This window comes from Mastigoproctus giganteus, chromosome 11, assembly GCF_048544385.1.
Source record: "Mastigoproctus giganteus isolate SK-2022 chromosome 11, ASM4854438v1, whole genome shotgun sequence".
NCBI classification, from domain to species: domain Eukaryota; kingdom Metazoa; phylum Arthropoda; class Arachnida; order Uropygi; family Thelyphonidae; genus Mastigoproctus; species Mastigoproctus giganteus.
In genome coordinates this window covers 70,049,245-70,067,233 of record NC_143585.1, presented here as the reverse complement: position 1 = coordinate 70,067,233, position 17,989 = coordinate 70,049,245, and the positions used below count along the sequence as shown (strand labels likewise).

The window sequence follows — 17,989 nt, the reverse complement described above, 5'->3', positions numbered from 1 at the left end:
AATGCAAAGTGCTGCATATGGGTAGCAGTAACCCCAGAGTAACGTACCAACTGTAAAACTCCACTACACTCAGGGTAGTGGAGAATGAAAAAGACCTGAGGGTAATTGTGCAGGGAGAAATGAAGTTTTCTGAGCAGTGCAGATGGTCTGCACGAGTGTATTGCAGACAGTCATGGTGCCTTGTCAATGACATACAGGAATTTTGCTAGCAGGCATAAGGAGGTGATTATCCACTTGTATAAGGCAATGGTCAGGCCACACCTTGAGTGCTGTATACAGGTCTGGAGGCCTCATTTTAGGAAGGATGTAGGGCTGCTGGAGCAAGTGCAGAGAAGGGCAGCAAGAATAGTGAATAGAACAAAGGGTTGATCCTATGAAGAAAGGCTTAATTAAGTTTTGCAAATTACAGTGTGTGGAGACTAGGCACCTGCGAGGTGATCTGATTGAGGTATATAAGGCCTGGAATGGTTTGAGCAAGTGCAATGCTGATGGGATTCTTCCTCTTGCAGAGATTAATCACCTAAGGGGACATAAATTCAAATTGAGGAAAGACAGTTGTAGAATAGATGTGTGGAAATTTGCCTTTAGCTAGCTGGTGGTTGGTTGCTGGAACAACTTCCATCTGTCGTAGAAGTTGATAGCTTAAATAATGTCAAGGCTGAACTAGACAAACATTTGGAGCGAGTGAGTGGGTGAAATGAGAATTTTTTTTTTTTTTTTTTCCCGTTTTGGTTGATGCTATATAACAGGGGTGGCCAACGAGTCGATCGCAGCTTTAATTTCGGTCGATCAAGATGGATTTTAAATATACAGTCATCTCTCGATTTGCGTGGTCAGGTATACTACCAAAATTTTATATTGCGCAGCAGGTTTCGCTACCTGCATGTTATTTTTTTTTTTTACAAAGCTTCAAAAATAGGAATGAAGATCAGATTTTGAAAATTTATTTTTGCTTTTTTTTTGAATGATTAAAGATTTCATTGAAGGAGAAACACATTTCACCATAATGAAGTAAAACCCCATAGAATTCCAGCTGTCAGTATTATTGCAGATGCAATAAGATTTGAGTTTACTACCTATTTATAATTAGATTGCACTAACAGAAAAGCCCAATAAACCAGAAAGTGCAAATTGTTTTTATTGTTTCATGGTCATGACCTCCAGAAATAGCTTTAGAGAAATATCACAAAGGCATTCAAAACTGATTTTGGAAATAACTTCCTCATTCAGGAATCCTCTTCATCAATTATCCTACGTTAGCTGTTTAAACAGAATATTTTTCTGGTTCAGGTAACTTAATGTTTTAATCGGTAAGCATTGCTTTTGCTGATTTAATAACTGGGCAGTACTTATATGTTAATTTAATACCTTTTCATTTAAAATGAATACTACGAAAAAGAGTAAAACGTAAAATGTATCATTTTCATCAAGAGTGGCACTAGAATACTGTTTTGAAAGAAAAATGTAACTGTTTCATTTGCCCAAAAAAGGAAATTTAGAAAGGCACTTCAATGCACTCCATGGTAAATACCAATCAGATTTTCCGCCGAATAGTGACCTTTAGAAAAAAATAAATTAGAAGAATCTAAATCCAGATTATTCGTGCAACAAAATTTCTTCATGACACCTAATTTACAATCTAAAGCAGTAACTGTAGCATCATTTAAAGTGAGTCATCTTCTTGCAAAAAAATGCAAACCATTTTCTGATGATCAATTCATCAAAGATGCATTTTTAGAAATAACAGATTCTCTTTTTGAAAATTTTAAGAACAAAAATGAAATTAAAAGTGCTCTTCAAGATCTGCAGTTATCTCGAAATACTGTGTTGTGAAGCATCGAAGCGTGCTCATATTGCTAGTGGTATATCCTTTTCTTTACAACTGAATGAATCTACAGATATCAGTGATACAGCTCAATTGCGTGTTTTTATTCTTATGGTTTTCGATGATTCTGCCACTAGAGAAGAACTGCTGGGTATGGTTTTGTTAAAAGAAAGAGCTACGATCTTGATATATTTAACGTATTCAAATATTTTATTGAAAAAATTAAATTGCCACTATTTAAGCTCGTATCAATAACAACAGATTTAAGCTCGTATCAAAAGCAATGACGGGGCATCTTAACGGATTCATTGCATTGTGCCAAAAGGATGACGAATTCCTAGATTTTTTGAGTTACCACTGTACTATCCACCAACAAGTGTTAGTCAGCAAAAGATTACGTACTAAAAGTGTTATGAAGATCACTTTCAAAATCGTGAATATCCATCAGAGGACAATCTCTTCAAAGGAGACTTTTCAAAATGCAACTCGATGAAAAAAGAACCAGATCTGATATTACACAAAAATGTGAGGTGGCTGAGTCAGAGTAAGTTTTTGCTGAATGAAATTAAAAAATTTGTTGATCAAAGAGGAGATGATTATCAGCAGCTACAAGATATGGAGTGGTTGTGTGATCTGGCTTGTTTGGCAGATTTTACCAAAAAATTAAATGATCTGAATTTGGAATTATAAGGAAAAAATAAAAATGTGGGTGACATGATTAGTAGTATTTCTGAATATAAATATCCATTTTTGGCAATGGCTAAGGATCTCAAAGAAAAATAAAATTGACCATTTTGCAAATATGCAAGATCATTTGCAAAAATATCCTGTTTTTGAATTTAATAGTGAGAAATATGTTTCTCAAATTGAGAATGTGTGGACGATTTTGAAACCAGATTCAGTGATTTTAAAACAATTGAAGACATTGTTCAATATATTTCTTATCCATTTAATGTCGACTTAGATACGAAACAAACAGCAGAAAAAATTGCTGCGATTTTTCACATGGAGAAAATATTACTTGAAAATGAAATAATTACATTGTGAAACTATATCTTCCTAAAAGTCAGATCATCAGAAAAAAGAGTTCTGGAAATATTTTTGCCGAGAAAAGTACCCAAATGCAAAAAAATGAATTGAACTTTTAAATTCCTGTTTTGGTTCCACATATCTATGTGAATCGGCCTTTTTGTATTTGAAACAGACAAAGAATCGCTGTGCTCTTTTACAGACTTGCATACAGAAGATTCTTTACAGTTGGCCTTATATCCGATTTTGAAAGCTTGGCAGATGACATGAAGACACAAACTTCACATAAATTAAAAATTTAAATACGTATAAATTTAAAATAAGAATTCTGAATTGTATTGAATTTTAAAATTTATAAACAACATTTTTCAACACGTGTTGATTAACTTTTTTATCCTTGTGCAATGAAATTTTTGAGATGGTAGATCGCGGCACATTTTGAAGAAAAAAAAGTAGATCGCATCACAAATTAAATTGGCCACCCCTGCTATATATTAGCTTGCTTTCTTGCATCATGTGCCTTTACTAATGCTAATTGGGGTCACATTTGCACATCTACAGTCCATGGGGACCTTCCCTGAGTCCAAGGAAGCTCTCTTAATTATGGCTAAGGGTTTGTTTACTTCCACTTTGCTCTCAGTTATTACATAATGATTTAGCTCACTGCCGGTTAGGACTTCCTAATTCACTTCACAAATATACGTGGTCTCAATTCTAATCTCAACGATGTCCATTTCCACTTGCAGTCTGCCAAACCCCATGTACTTTTTCTGACAGAATCTCAGTTATCGGTTGATTCATCTACTGCTCATCTCAGATGCCCAAATTATTCGCTGTATGATTCCTTTCGCCTCAAAGGTGGTACTTGTGCATATGTCCGTTCTGATATTCCCTGTCAGAGACTTGGCAATTTGGAATCTCCTCTCTTTGATCTTCTCTGGCTTAAAATCTCTCTACCTCATTGTGTCAAATTCATCTGTTGTCTCTACCGCTCTCCCAACTCCACTAATCACTTGGAGCTCTTTGACTTCCTCTCTTTGCAACTTGACTTTCTCCAGTCCAACTTTCCTAACAGTGAAGTAATTTTCCTTGGTGATTTTAATGTTCACAACTCCAGCTGGCTTCCGTTTTCTAGTCACACCGACCCAGCAGGTCGAGATGCTGAGGCTTTTGCAATTACTAATGACCTAGCACAGATTGTTCATTTACCTACAAGAATACCGGACAATCCTAATCATACAGCCAATACGCTTGATCTTTTTCTCACAAACAACCCTTCTAAGTACACGGTCGAAGTGATAGGTCCTTTAGGCACTTCAGATCACAACTTGGTGATTGTCTCTTCTCCAATGGAACCTTTATCTCATGGCTATTCCCAACCACGTGTTGTTTGGCATTACAAGAATGCAAAATGGGATGACCTGCGAGACTTCTTTTCTTCTTTTCCTTGGTCGGATTATTGTTTCAAAACTTCTGATGTCAACGTTTGCTCAGATCGTGTCAGTGAAATTATTCTTGCAGGAATGGAATCCTTTATCCCACACTCCACTTTAAAATCTCGTCCTTTATCTAAACCTTGGTTTTCCAATAAATGTGCTAAGGCTGTTCAAGAGAAGAATGTTGCATATTGTAATTGGCTTGTTTCTAATTCTTCAGTTTCATTTTCTGCCTACAGCAAAGCTCGCAACAGTTGTAAAGCAGTTCTTAATCAGTCCAAACTAGAATTTGAACAGGCTAAGAGTAGAAAACTTCCTTCTTGCCCTAATGGTATCCGAGCATTCTGGTCTCTTGCCAAAGCTATTGGCCGCAACTTTTGCCTATCTTTGCTCCCACCTCTGTCCAAACCAGATGGTTCTGTTGTCACTTCAGCCAAGGATAAAGCCGACCTGCTAGCATCCCATTTTTCTTCCAGCTCATGTATTAATGATCTTGGTAAAACACCTGCCACCATTCCCAACACGCTCCATTCAATGCCTCCTGTGGTCTTCCGTCAAAAGGATATCAGAAGGATTTTGATGAATCTTGATGCTAAGAAAGCTCCAGGTCCTGATGGTATTTCTCCACTTGTTCTCAAAACCTGTGCTCCTGAACTTACTCCTATTCTTTGCCGCCTTTTTTTCACTTTCTTATTCCAAAGGTGTTTTTCCTTCTGCTTGGAAATTTGCTCATATCCAGCCAGTTCCTAAAAAGGGTGACAAATCCCTCCCATCCAATTATTGTCCCATTGCAATTACTTCTACTCTTTCTAAAGTAATGGAGAAATCAATTAACCGCCAACTCTTAAACTACCTAGAAACCTTCCGTCTGATCAACGATCACCAGTATGGATTCCGTCAGTGTCGATCCACTGGAGATATTCTGGCTTATGTTACCCATTTATGGACTAATTCAATGGAAAGGTTCGGTGAAACACAAGTAGTTGCTCTTGACATTTCAAAGGCTTTTGATCGTGTTTGGCATAAAGGTCTTCTAAACAAGCTTCCATCTTATGGTTTGCCAACTGTTTTTAGTAATTGGTTATCCAGTTTTCTCTCTGATCGCTCACTGAGGGTGATGGTAGATGGCTCTCTGTCTTCTAACTTCTCCACTAATGCTGGTGGCCCCCCAAGGTTCAGTTCTTTCCCCCACTCTTTTCCTCTTGTATATCAATGACCTTCTTCCATTGACTGGAAATCCTATCCATAGTTTTGCCGATGATAGCACACTGCATTCAACTTTCCATTTTGAGAAACCTTGTCCTGCTCAATCAGCTTCAACTTCTCGAAAATCTGCTACCAATTCCTTAAATGCCGATCTTCAGGTAATTCTCCAGTGGGGCAAAGACAACTTAGTTGATTTCAACCCTTCTAAAACTCAGTCTTGTCTTATATCTCGCAAAAAGGATTCTTCTACTCCTATGCTTATCTTTAGTGACACTCCGATTTCTAGGCAAAATGATATATCTCTTTTGGGGATTACCCTGACTTCTAATCTCTCTTGGCACAAGCACATTACAAATATTGCTTCCTCTGCATCTAAAAAACTTGGTTTTCTCTTTCGCTCTCGGCGTTACTTTTCTTCCAAACAGCTGCTCACTCTGTATAAATCGCAAATCCGCCCTGCCATGGAATATTGTTCCCACATCTGGGGTGGTGCCCCTAAAACCTCTCTCAGGCTTTTTGTTTCCATTCAGAAGAGGGCAGTTAGGTTAATTAATGATTCATCTCTAACAGAGTCTCTCCACTCGCTTTCTCATAGACGTACTGTTTCTGCTGCATGCCTCTTCTACAGATACTTCCCTGGGCACTGCTCTTCCGAATTGGCTTCTATAATTCCCGCTCTCTCTTTCAAAACAGTCCGAACACGTGCCGCCACCAGCCAACATCCATTTACTGTCCAACTTCAAACCCACAGAACCAACTTTTCATCTTCCTCATTTATTCATTCAACTGCCGTTTTCTGGAACAACCTTCCTTCATATGTATTTCCTGAAAATTACAATCTACAGAAGTTCAAGTCCAATGTCAACAAATATCTTCTTTCGTCTTCTTAACCTCAAACCCATGCACGCTACTAAGTACTATAGGTTCTAATACCTCTCGTGTTTGGGGTTCACATAAAAAAAAAAAAAAAAAAACCTCTGGCATTCCCCTCCCTGAATAATTCCTCATGTGTAAATGTAGATGCAGCATGCTTATTCAGTTTGTCAGCTACCTGAGCAGGATCATCAACAGTTGAACCATCAATATCAAATGGACCAATGTGATTCATTCCCTTCCTTCTAGAGTTCACATAAGTAAAGAACTCTTTGCTGTTTTACATTGAATCCTTTGCCAAAGATTTCTCAATTTACTTTTGCCTGCCTAACCTCCTTTGTGATTTCATTACAGACCAGCTTATATCTACCATAGGCTTCTGTGTCACCTGTTAATTTATATGTATCCCATGCATTTTTCTTCTCCGCCACGTGTCTCATTAGTTCATCTGACATCCATTTAGGCCTAAATCTTTAACAGTATTTCTTAGTTGGTATGAAAAGCCTAGTAGCTTCCAACATTAATTCTTTGAATGCTTTCCATTTAGAATTTGCTGTTGGTAATATCATCAGTTGGTCCCACTGTATAGAATTTAAAAACTATTTCAGATCACTGTAGTCACCTTTATGAAAGCGAAAACTCTTCTCTTTACCCATGATGGTAGTAAATCCCACATCAGCACACTGTGATCACTGACACCTAGTGGTGCCTTTATCTCAGATTCTTAATGCACGAAGAATCACTACTGATAATCAGATCAAGAGTCTTACTCCCTCTGGTTGCCCCTTGAACATGCTGCTGTTGAAAACAATCATCCGATAAATTCACAAAAGCCTTGCTAGTGTGCAAGTGACCAACACACAAGTTCCAGTCAATATCTGGGAAGTTGAAATCCCACATTATAAGACAATCTGATTTACTGGCCCACTCTATTTCTCTGTACAGTTGTTAATTATACTCATCAGAGTCATTAGGCCTATAACATACTCCTACTCTCAATTTTGCTTTCCCAGTTCTTATGTCACACCAAACTGACTCAACATTGCACTGTCCACCCATGTCAACTGGATGCACTTCCTTAGATTTTGTTTCTTAACTAATAGCATAACCCCCTCATCCCTTCCTATTCTGTCTATCTTTTTTGTACACATAGATTAGTGCAATACCAGGATAACCTGTGGTGAAGGGGTCTCCACAACAGCAAATCAGTGTACTAAGTGGCAAACTTAATTTTCTCTACACCATATAATAAAAACAGCTTTGATCACGACATACAGTAATGTTTTTTAGCACTTGTAGCACTGGCTTTTGCCAATTACTTAATCTCTACAATATAAATAAACTTAAATTTCTGGAAATTTTTTACAATATAAAAAGAGTTAAAAATAAGTAGACAAGTCTTGAAAAAATTCTACATGGGGATTGTGATTTGGTAATTTTTTTATTTTTTTGTAGTGACAGCAATGATTTGTAGCAGAGAAATGTTTGGACGTACAACTTATCTCACTTGTCCTGGTCAGAGTGATCCACAGACCAAGTCATACTGTTGTGGGCCTAAAAAGTTACGCTACTGCTGTAGTTATTCAGAGTATGCATCAGCAATGTAAGAATAAGCCATCTTTTATGATTTATAAAATTTTGATGTAATTATTATGTGTCAATAGTATATGAATTAATATTTTAATAAATAGAATTAAATGATAAAGACTGATATAAATTACTCTTTATGCCACAATCAAATCATTTATTTTTCGGCAATATATTATAGCACCTTTATCGGAGACTTGATCACTTGCAAGTTGAATTAAAGGATGGAAATTACAAATATAAATCCCAAGAGACTCGTTCATAGGTCTCTTTTGGGAATTATATTTTTATTTTCCAGGCTTTAATCCAATTTGCAAGTGATCAAGGCTCCAGGAAAAGTGCGCAACATGTTGAATAATAATAAAATGATTTTACTGTGTAATGAATAGCATTATCAATCATTGTGGATAAACTCTATGAAGATAAAATTTGTTCAAAGTCTTGATTAAGGAGAATTAAAAAAAACATTTTTAAATATAAAATTTTAGTATTTAGAACAGGATTGTTCAGGCCAGCTCCTTGCATGTCAGATACTACCTGCTAAAATACTTGATAATACTGCCTCTCTTCAATACTTTTGACTGTTTAATACGTACTTGCTTATCTGTTTATTTTATTATGCAATGTTATTATCATTTGTGTATTATTTAATAGTTGCATGTATAAGCTTACTAATTAAGCCATATTTCATATCTTAATATGAAACAGGAGTTTATAATAATGAAGTTTTCCCACAGGCCTACAGACAATTATGTCAGAGATTATTGATTAAAATCACATTTTTCCTTTTAATCATATGCATTCTCCTGCCATTATACTGCTGAATGATAAGTTGTTTGCTAAGTATTTTAGAAAATGTATTTATTAGTAAAGTATAAATAGAAATTATTTAAATTAAAAATTGAATTGACCAGAAATGGAAAACTTACAATTTGTTGGCAGCTAGTTCTACATTAAATTTTATTTTGTAATATATCTTTGTTATAGTAAGCAAAAAAAATAAGTTTTCTTCTCAAATTTTAACATTGGCACTTTTTTTGGTCTATATATAACAGCACCACCTTCTTCCATCATTACTCTCATTTGTGTATTAATATAGTACACAATGTGATTCTCTTATCAATTTGCAGAAATTTGTCATCAATTTGTGAAATGAGCAACACAAGAGCATATTTCACAGCTACAACATACATTTTAGCAAATGAGGTAGAGCCAAAATGTTCTAATAGAGTTGGTTTCCTTGCCATGTATCATCTAATAATGAATTTATCCTCTGCTCTTGAAAGCATTATTTAATTTTGAATTAAGCAGAATGTATTGTGATTTGCAAAAACACAATACTATAGAAGTGGGGGATATTTTGTTGCAGTAGTTGAGATCAAAATTTGTACACCTTTTGTGCATTCGATTTCAATCATGGAAGGACTTTCTGTTCTCATTGAAGACTGAGCACTGAGTATTTGGTGTTATGGCTTGGACTTATGTGCAACTTAGAGAAAAATAACTAAGTTGCTATTACTTTTTTAAATTGTATTGCATAACTGGAATAGGTGAAACTGCTATACATTTAATAATCTGAGACACTGCCATTATAGTAGAGTACTGAGTAAATAAATTTTTTTATTTATAGTTATATACCAACTTTATTTGACTGACAAAATTAATAATAAAATTTTTATTACAGCCATGAGCTGTGAAACTGATAATGAGAATATCTTTATAGACAAATAGTGAACCAGAAAATCAAGAATGTCTTGTTATTGAGGAATTTTAATTTTAAAGAGATTGACTGGAACTTATGTGCCAGTAGCAGAGGTCTATTAGCTGGACATTTCTGCCTGACTACTTTCTGTATCAGCTTATTAGAAATGACACAGAGGAAAGACATTCTTGATTTGGTTACCTGTAAGGATTCATCAGAGCTTATGAATCTGCAAATAAAAGCACCACTGTTTTTTTAAATTATTATTATTTTTTTTTAATTTGAGAATTCTTAATCCTTTCATGAATGAGTTTTTGGATGGTGTGCATGTAAGCCACCCGGAGTGTGTTTTTTTTGTAGAGTTTATAAGTTTGTAAAAATTGCACTATTGTATACAAAAATGCTTTTAAATGTTAATTTTTTTCTTATTTTAATTTAATCTGAGTGAGATGAATGGTAGTGAGATTATTGCCAAAATTAAATTAAACATTAATATTTAATTTTTAAAAATATAAAAAAAACACAAATTAAAAAAAAATAATAGAATTGTGAAAAAGAAAAAGTTGTCATTAACTTTTTGATGCATTAATATCCTCTACATTTATACATGTATCACTTCATTCAGTTTCATCAACTTCTGGTCTGAATTCCAGAAAAAATTTCAGATTTAGTAATATTCCATATTAATTTGAATCTTGTTGAAAGGATAAGCCTTCTTATATAAATCTTTGAAACTAGTTCAAATATAAAATGGCTGCTATTACTTGTATGGCTTTCGGCACATCAGTAACTTAGATGATATACAGCCATTTTATATTGTGTGTTCTTGGGCTGATTTGAACATTGTGCACAATTTACAGGAATATGTCATCCATCAGCTTGTCCCCTTTACCTTCAGCCAGTTTCAGTTTTTTTTCCCATAGACTTCTTCTTGAGATTGATATATCACTTAATTTACTGCAGCGTGACTTCTCACCAAACTTTGTGGTCTGAATGGTTTTTCATCTATGAAGGTTGTTGCAAAGTTCCATCAGCTTATCTTGCCACTTCTTGCTGGGTTTTTAATACATTTACTTCGATCAAGTAATGGGCCTGTCTAATTAACTCTGTTCTGTTTTTATATTCACTTACAAAAAAGAAATCTTTGTATCTTTTTTTAGCTCTTTTTTTGCCAGTGATTTTTCATACTCGGCTTTTGTCTGTCTTACACCATCAACCCATTTTGTTATATATATGCTTATGGCACCTCTGTAGCCAGGTTCTTGATTAGACTGGGGTTCGAGCCTGTGCCCAACAAATATGGAGGATGCGGAAAGGTCAGGGAATGACCACCGCATATCCCCGGAGAAATATGGTCTTAGTTGCTAATGCTCCTAAAAACCAAACAACATATATATGTTTATAGTACCCATATTAATCATCGTCTCACAATAGTGTGTAACTATCCAGTACTTTTTTAAATAAAAAAACATATGTATGCTCTTTTTTTCTTTAAATTAAAGATTTAATCAAGCTAAAGCTCAGTTAAACCTTTAATTTCTCTTGTCATCCACTCGTGCACCTTTCTTTTGTGGATATTCTTCACAGAAACACATTCATTTGTAAATCCCATGATAAATCTTGTGAATATGTCCCATAATAATCATTCATTAACAATCGGCAGGGTAAAAGACCTACTGGGTGGCAGCAATCACAGTGTACTAATGTGGAATTTAATTAACCACATAACTGCTGCCAAGGGTAAAGGGATAGGCTTTTGCTTTTATAAGGGTGACTGAGACCTCCATAGTTTATCAAACTACAGAGGTCTCAGACAGTTTTTAAATTGTGTTCAATGGGACCAACTGATGATGTTAGCAACAGCAAATTCTAAATGGGAAGTATTCAGGGAAGTAATCAAAGAAGCTACTAGGCTATTCATATCAACAAAGAAAGTATTCAAGGGTTAGATCTAAATAGATGTTAGATAAACTATTGAGACATGTGGCACAGAAGAAAAGCGCATTGGAATGCATATAAATTATCAGGTGATATAGAAACATATGGTAGATATAAATTAGTCTGTAATCAAGTCACAAAGGAGATTAAGCAAGCTAAGGCAGATTATGAGAAGCCTCTTGCAAAGAATGCAAAGAAATACAGCAAAGATTTCTATGCTTATATTAAGCTTAGAAATCTTATATTGTGGACATATTAAATAGGTATTTTTCATCTACATTCACACATGAGGAATTCTTTAGGAAAGGGGATGCCAGAAGTTTATCAAACTCTAACAAGCAGCTAAATCACTTTGTGATAACTGAAAGGAAAGTGGAGGAGAAATTGTTGAGGACAGACATGGAGTGGATGGAATTTATCCAGTTATATTAAGAGAGGCAGCAAAGGAGGTAAGGAAACCAGCCATAATTATGAGAGCATCCTTGGATGCAGGGGAGGTCCCCATGGACTGGAAATGTGCAAATATATCCCCACTTCATAAAGTGGGATTAAAAGGTGACATGGGTAATTACCGACCTCTTAGCTTAATATGTTCCAGGGAAAATAATGGAATTACTGGTTAAAGAAGTAATGCAGGACCATTTGGAGAGGCATACAGTTATACTGCAGTCACAGCATGGATTGGTCAATGGGCAGTCTTCTCTAACCAATCTAATAAGTTACTGTGATGCAGTGACCAAGGAACTGGATGCAAAAATTACTGAAATCATAGACTTGGAGTTCAGGAAGGCATTTGATACCGTTGCACATAAAAGACTGCTATACAACCTGGAGCGATGTGTCTTTAAGGGCAAGTTACCACTACAGTTTAAGGGATGGTTAAGTGGAAGAATACAGAGAGTGGTTATAAATGAACACTGCTCTTTGTGGACTAATGTTATTAGTGCAGTTCTCCAGGGTTCAGTTCTGGATCCATTGTTGTTTTCAGTATTTATCAGTGATATTGATGAAGGTATATCAGGCTTAATGTCTTAAGTTTGCAGATAATACAAAGGTTGGTAGGGTGGTTAACTGCAGTCATCAAGGTGAGCTACTGCAACAAGATCTGGGAAAATTGGCTCAGTGGGCTGAGAAATGGCAATTGAAGTTTAACATTGATAAATGCAAGGAACTGCACACTTCACTCAGGGTAATGGAGTATGAAAAAGACCTGGGGTAATTGGGTAGTCAGACATGAAATTCTCTGAGCAGTGCAGACATGTGCCAGGACAGCTCTTGGGTTTTGTCAATGATATACAAGAAACTTTGCTAGCAGGGATAAGGATAAGGCCATGGTTAGGCTGCACCTTGAGTACCGTATACAGGTGTGGAGGCCTCACTTTAGGAAGGATGTAGATATGCTGCAACAGGTGCAAAAGAGGGCAACCAGACTGGTGAAAGGAACAAAATGGTGCTCTTACCTAGCAAGGCTTCAGTTTTGCAAATTGCAGTGTCTCCGAGACTAGGCACCTGTGGAGAGATCTGATTGAGGTCTTGATGAATTGAGTAAGCTGAATGTTTCCGCTTGCTAACACATGCGGGGGCATAAATTCAAGTTGAGGAAGGATGGTTCCAGATAGATGTGTGAAAGTTTTCTTTCAGTCAGTGGGTGGTTGGTTGTTGGAAGAAGCTTCCATCTGTTGTGGAAGTGGATGGGTTGAATAAATTCAAGGGAGAACTAGACAAATTTTTGGAGGGTATGAATGGGTGAACTGTTTTTTTTTTTTTATTTTGCTGATGCTCTATAAGCTTGCTTTCTTGCATCATTTGCCATTATTACTACTACTACTAGCATATACTTGACTCTCCAGTTAATAGAGCTCAGAAAATACATTAATGCACTGTAGTTCTCTTTCTTGAAATTGAATCTCCCCTTTTCCTCTGACCACAGAAATCTTTGGACACTACCTGTTTTATGATATTTTGTATTGTGGTCACTAACTGTTGGTTCCTGCACTGTTCAAATTTTGGATGCAATTTGGATATTTGGTGAGAACTAAGTCAAGATATTAAGCTTCTAGTAGATGGCTGAAAAACTGTTGAAGGTTGGGAATTAGATAAGAGTGCTCCAACCAGATTTCAGAATACAGCAGACTCTTGATTAACCAGGACACTTTGACTCCAAATACAAAAAAAAAAAAAAAAAAAACAACCAGAAATCAAAAAATTCAAGTAATAATTAGAATAGGTTTAAACAGATATTTTGCAAGTCGTAAATAAGCGACAAGCGGCATTATAAGTCGTCATTGGGAGATTAGTGTAACTATTATCGTGCAGTCCCCACTGTCTTCACCCGCTGCTCAAAGGGAAAAAAAAAGAGACCAAACGTTTAATTTGTTTTAGTGCGCCGCGTTGATTGTTGTGTTCCATTTCAGTGAAAAAGAACATTTTGTTTCGTTATTTATGTCAGGGTGTTGGAATTTTTTTTATAGTAAATTTTTTTTGTTTAGAAATCATGAAAATGATGGGTAAACGCAAAAGAGTTGCGTTTTCAGTTAAACAAAAACTTTAAATTATTCAAGTTTGAAAACAGTGCATCTCTAAGGAATCATTATAAAAGGATGTATCAAAATGGCCAAACATTAACAAGTATCATGCAGAATTCAGATTTGTCAATAATAATATAGTAGCAATATGTTATTAGTCATTACTGAGTTATGCAAAACTCAACGAAGTAAGAAGTCCTGGAACGTATCTCTTACGTATGTCGGGGACTTTTGTAGTTTTGGATTAACCGAGAAATCGATTATCCGGGATTTGTTTTTTACCATCTATCCTGGAAAATCGAGAGTCTACTGTATATTTATTTTTTATTAAAAATATACAAATAAAATCTAAAAAACTTTTGATATTCCTTGAGTGGCATGATACATAAATGCAGCCCAATGTCTTGTAAAAACCATCACACCAGTCTTGTGTGCAAATCCTAGAATGATAAAAAAAACTTGCAATATATACTCAACTGGCTAGAAAACATCAATAACGAAGATCTTCTAATCTCCTTTGATGTTGATAACATGTTCACTAATGTCCTAAAAGCATCCTCCACCAAACACTAGGTGTCCAGATGCACACTACCTTCCCCCATCAACCCCTAGATATTTCAGACCTTTAGCATTAGCAAAGGCACATGATGCAAGAAACAAGCTTATATAGCATCAGCCAAAAAAAAAAAAAAAAACCCTTATTTCACCCATCCACTCGCACCAAATGTTTGTCAAGTTTTGCCTTGAATCTGTTTAAGCTATCAACTTCTACAACGACAGAACAGATGGAAGTTTGTTCCAGCAATCAACCACCCACTGGCTGTCTCAACCTTCTCGACTTAATAGATTTGTTGATAGGAGAACGTTTCTTCAGCTTCAAAAATAGCCTATATAAACAAAAATAAGCATGAGTTTAAGCAAAAATAAATGAAGTAAACCACAAAAATTGGCAGAGATTGTTATGAACTCCTTTGAAAATAAGGCCATAAAAAAGCTACCTTAAAACCTAAAGTTTGGATTAGATATGTTGATAATGTCTCCTTGCCACATGGCATCCTTCCTTTTTGAATTAGGTGATACATTTACACATCTCCAGTCCACAAGGATCCCCCTCCCTTAATCCAAAGATGCTTTCATAATTATGGTTGAGGGTTTGCTTACTTCCTTGGCTGCCTTCCTTAATATAATTCTATAGTTCCCATCCACGTTGGTGCCTTTTTACATTTAGCTTTCAACAATTTCTCCTCCACTTTCACCTCAGTTTTCACAAAATCATTCAGCTCCCTGTTACACCTCTGGCATTCCTACCCCTAAAGAATACCTCCTGTGTGAATATACGAGGGTAATTCAAAAAATAAGTTACGCTTGACCATTGTAGCCCAAGAGACATTTATTGAGGTATGTAAATGCAATAGAAAACACATATCTTGCACTACTTTCCCCCATAGTCACTGAGTTGGTGTAAACACTTCTCGGAACATGTGTCTAAACGTTCGATTCCCTGATGATAGAAATCCACTCCTTGGTCATTCACCCACTTTGAATTGCTGTTTGCACCCGCTCATCATTTGCAAATCATTGTCCCCCTAGATCTTCTTTCAGCCGAAGATGTGATAGTCACAAGGTGAAAGATCAGGACCATACGGCAGATGTTGCCATACCTCCCATTCAAACCTTTGGAGTAAGTGTCATGTTGTGCGTGCATTGTGTGGTGAGGAGTTGTCCTGAATGATAACAACACCTTTGCTTAACTTTCCAGGCCTCTTGTTTTTCATGGCTGTTTGCAAAGACGCGACATTGCATTTTCCTCATACACCACTGTTATTTCATGATGAATCTCGGAACAATTCAGACGTTTCAGCCACAAAACTCGTACTGTTCTGCCTACCTCGAACTTGGAGTAACATTCTAGCTGATATGCCATTATGAACGCTTGCTCCTAAACAACTGTTACGGTTCCGTCAACGAAACTCACCTACCAGGGGGCGCACGATATGAACTCCACCACGCAGGTGCCACATTTGTTGTGCAATTATACAAAGAGATGGTGGCAGGTGTAACTTATTTTTTGAATGCCCCTCGTAGCTGCAAAATATGTACTTGTTTGTCAGCGGTTAGCAACCTGAGCAGGAGCATCAAAAATTAAAATTATTCATATCTAGTGGATTAATGTGATTTAACCCCTTCCAATTAGTGTTTACATAATCAAAGAAGCCTGCTGCTTTTCTTTCCATTCTTTTACAGTGACTTCTCATAATATCTCTTAGCTTGCCTTACATCTTTGTGACTTAATTGCAGACTAAGTTATATCTAATGTAGGCTTGCCTATCACTTGTTAGTTTATATGCATCCCATGCATTTTTCTTCTCTGCCATGAGTTTCATCACATCCATGTACAGCTGACATCCATTTAGGTCTAGGCCTTGAACAATATCTCTTAGTTGGTATAAAAAGCCTAATAGCTTTTGTGATCACTTCCCTGAATGCTTCACTGTTATCACTTCTCCTTTTAGAATATGTTGTTGGCAACTTCATCAGTTGGGCACACTGTATAAAATTTAAATTGTCTGAGACTCCCGTAGTCAGTCAACTTTATAAAAGCAAACTCCCCTTCTTTTCCCTTGAGAGTATTTACATTTTTAACGAAATTCTACCTCAGTGCACTGCGATCACTGCCACTCAATGGGTCTTTATCTGCAGATTCTTAATACATGAAGAGTGGCTGCTGATAATCAGATCAACAGTATTGATCCTGTTATTGCCTCTCTAACGTGCTGGTAGTAAATGGCCATCCAGTAAATACACAAATGTCTTATTACTGTATGATTGACCACCCAGAAGTTCCAGCCAATATCTGAAAAATTAAAATTCCCCATTATAAGGCTTTCTGATTTTCTGGCCCACTCTATATGTTTGTACAATTTCTCATTATACTCATCAGTTATTAGGCCTATAACACACTCCTACTCTCATTTTTGTATTATTAGTGCTTATGTCATCACACGGAACTGACTCCATATTGCACTTGCCACTCATGTCAACTGGATGCACAGCCTTAGATTTTATGTGCTTCCTAACTGAGAGTATAATCACATCCCGCCCCATCCTGTCTGCTCATTCTGTACACATTGTAGTCCTCATATTTGAATTCTGAATCGTTATATCTGAATGACACCATGTCTCCGATAATCCCCACTATGCAGCATTTGACTTGACCAGTTCTTTAATATCAAATTCATGTACTATGATCCTTGCATTAGTGTACATGCAAGTATACATGTATCTGTTTTTGTTCTTAGTAACCGTGACACAGTCCATGTATTTGCTTGTTCTATGAGGACCCTCTGCAGGTCTTGAAATCCCTGGCTTCATGTTTCAGTAGAAGCAGTGCAAGAATCACTTACAAGTCTACCTTTGGCTGCTGTTAACCTATTGGTCTGTGTATCTCCCACAAGCTAGCAGTTTTTTGATCCATCCAACACTGCCTGCTGCGATAGCATCAGCAAATATTCTTGCCCCCTTTTGCTTTAAGTGTATCCCATCTTGAAAACAATCTTTTAACAAGTACAGACCATGCAGAGAAAATTCTATCCCATGAACCTTGCACACTCTCTCTCTGGGGCCAAATTGCTTGACAAGGTTCTCATCGTGTATTTCTTCCTATTACTTTTGGACAGTATTGCAGACACTTTCAATTTCAGTCTAATTTGCAACTTTTTCTCAGTATTGTCCTGTACTTCTTAATTTCTCAGATCCAATACTCTTAACATCATTAGTACCAGTGTGTGCAGCAGTATCATGTTCCCTGAATTTAATGATGCTGTTATTAACATTCCCAATGGTTTGGTACACCAACATGCAGCCTATT

At 36.3% G+C, this 17,989-nt stretch overlaps 1 protein-coding gene across 1 annotated transcript in view; it reads left to right on the top strand.

Moving 5' to 3' along the window:
* Positions 1–17,989, top strand: part of LOC150078103 (uncharacterized) — a 61,024-nt gene that overhangs the window by 15,586 nt on the left and 27,449 nt on the right. The window contains exon 2 of the mRNA XM_090385437.1: positions 7,825–7,972. Within this exon, the coding sequence (XP_090241563.1) occupies positions 7,825–7,972 (148 nt within the window). The remainder of the gene's footprint in view (positions 1–7,824; positions 7,973–17,989) is intronic.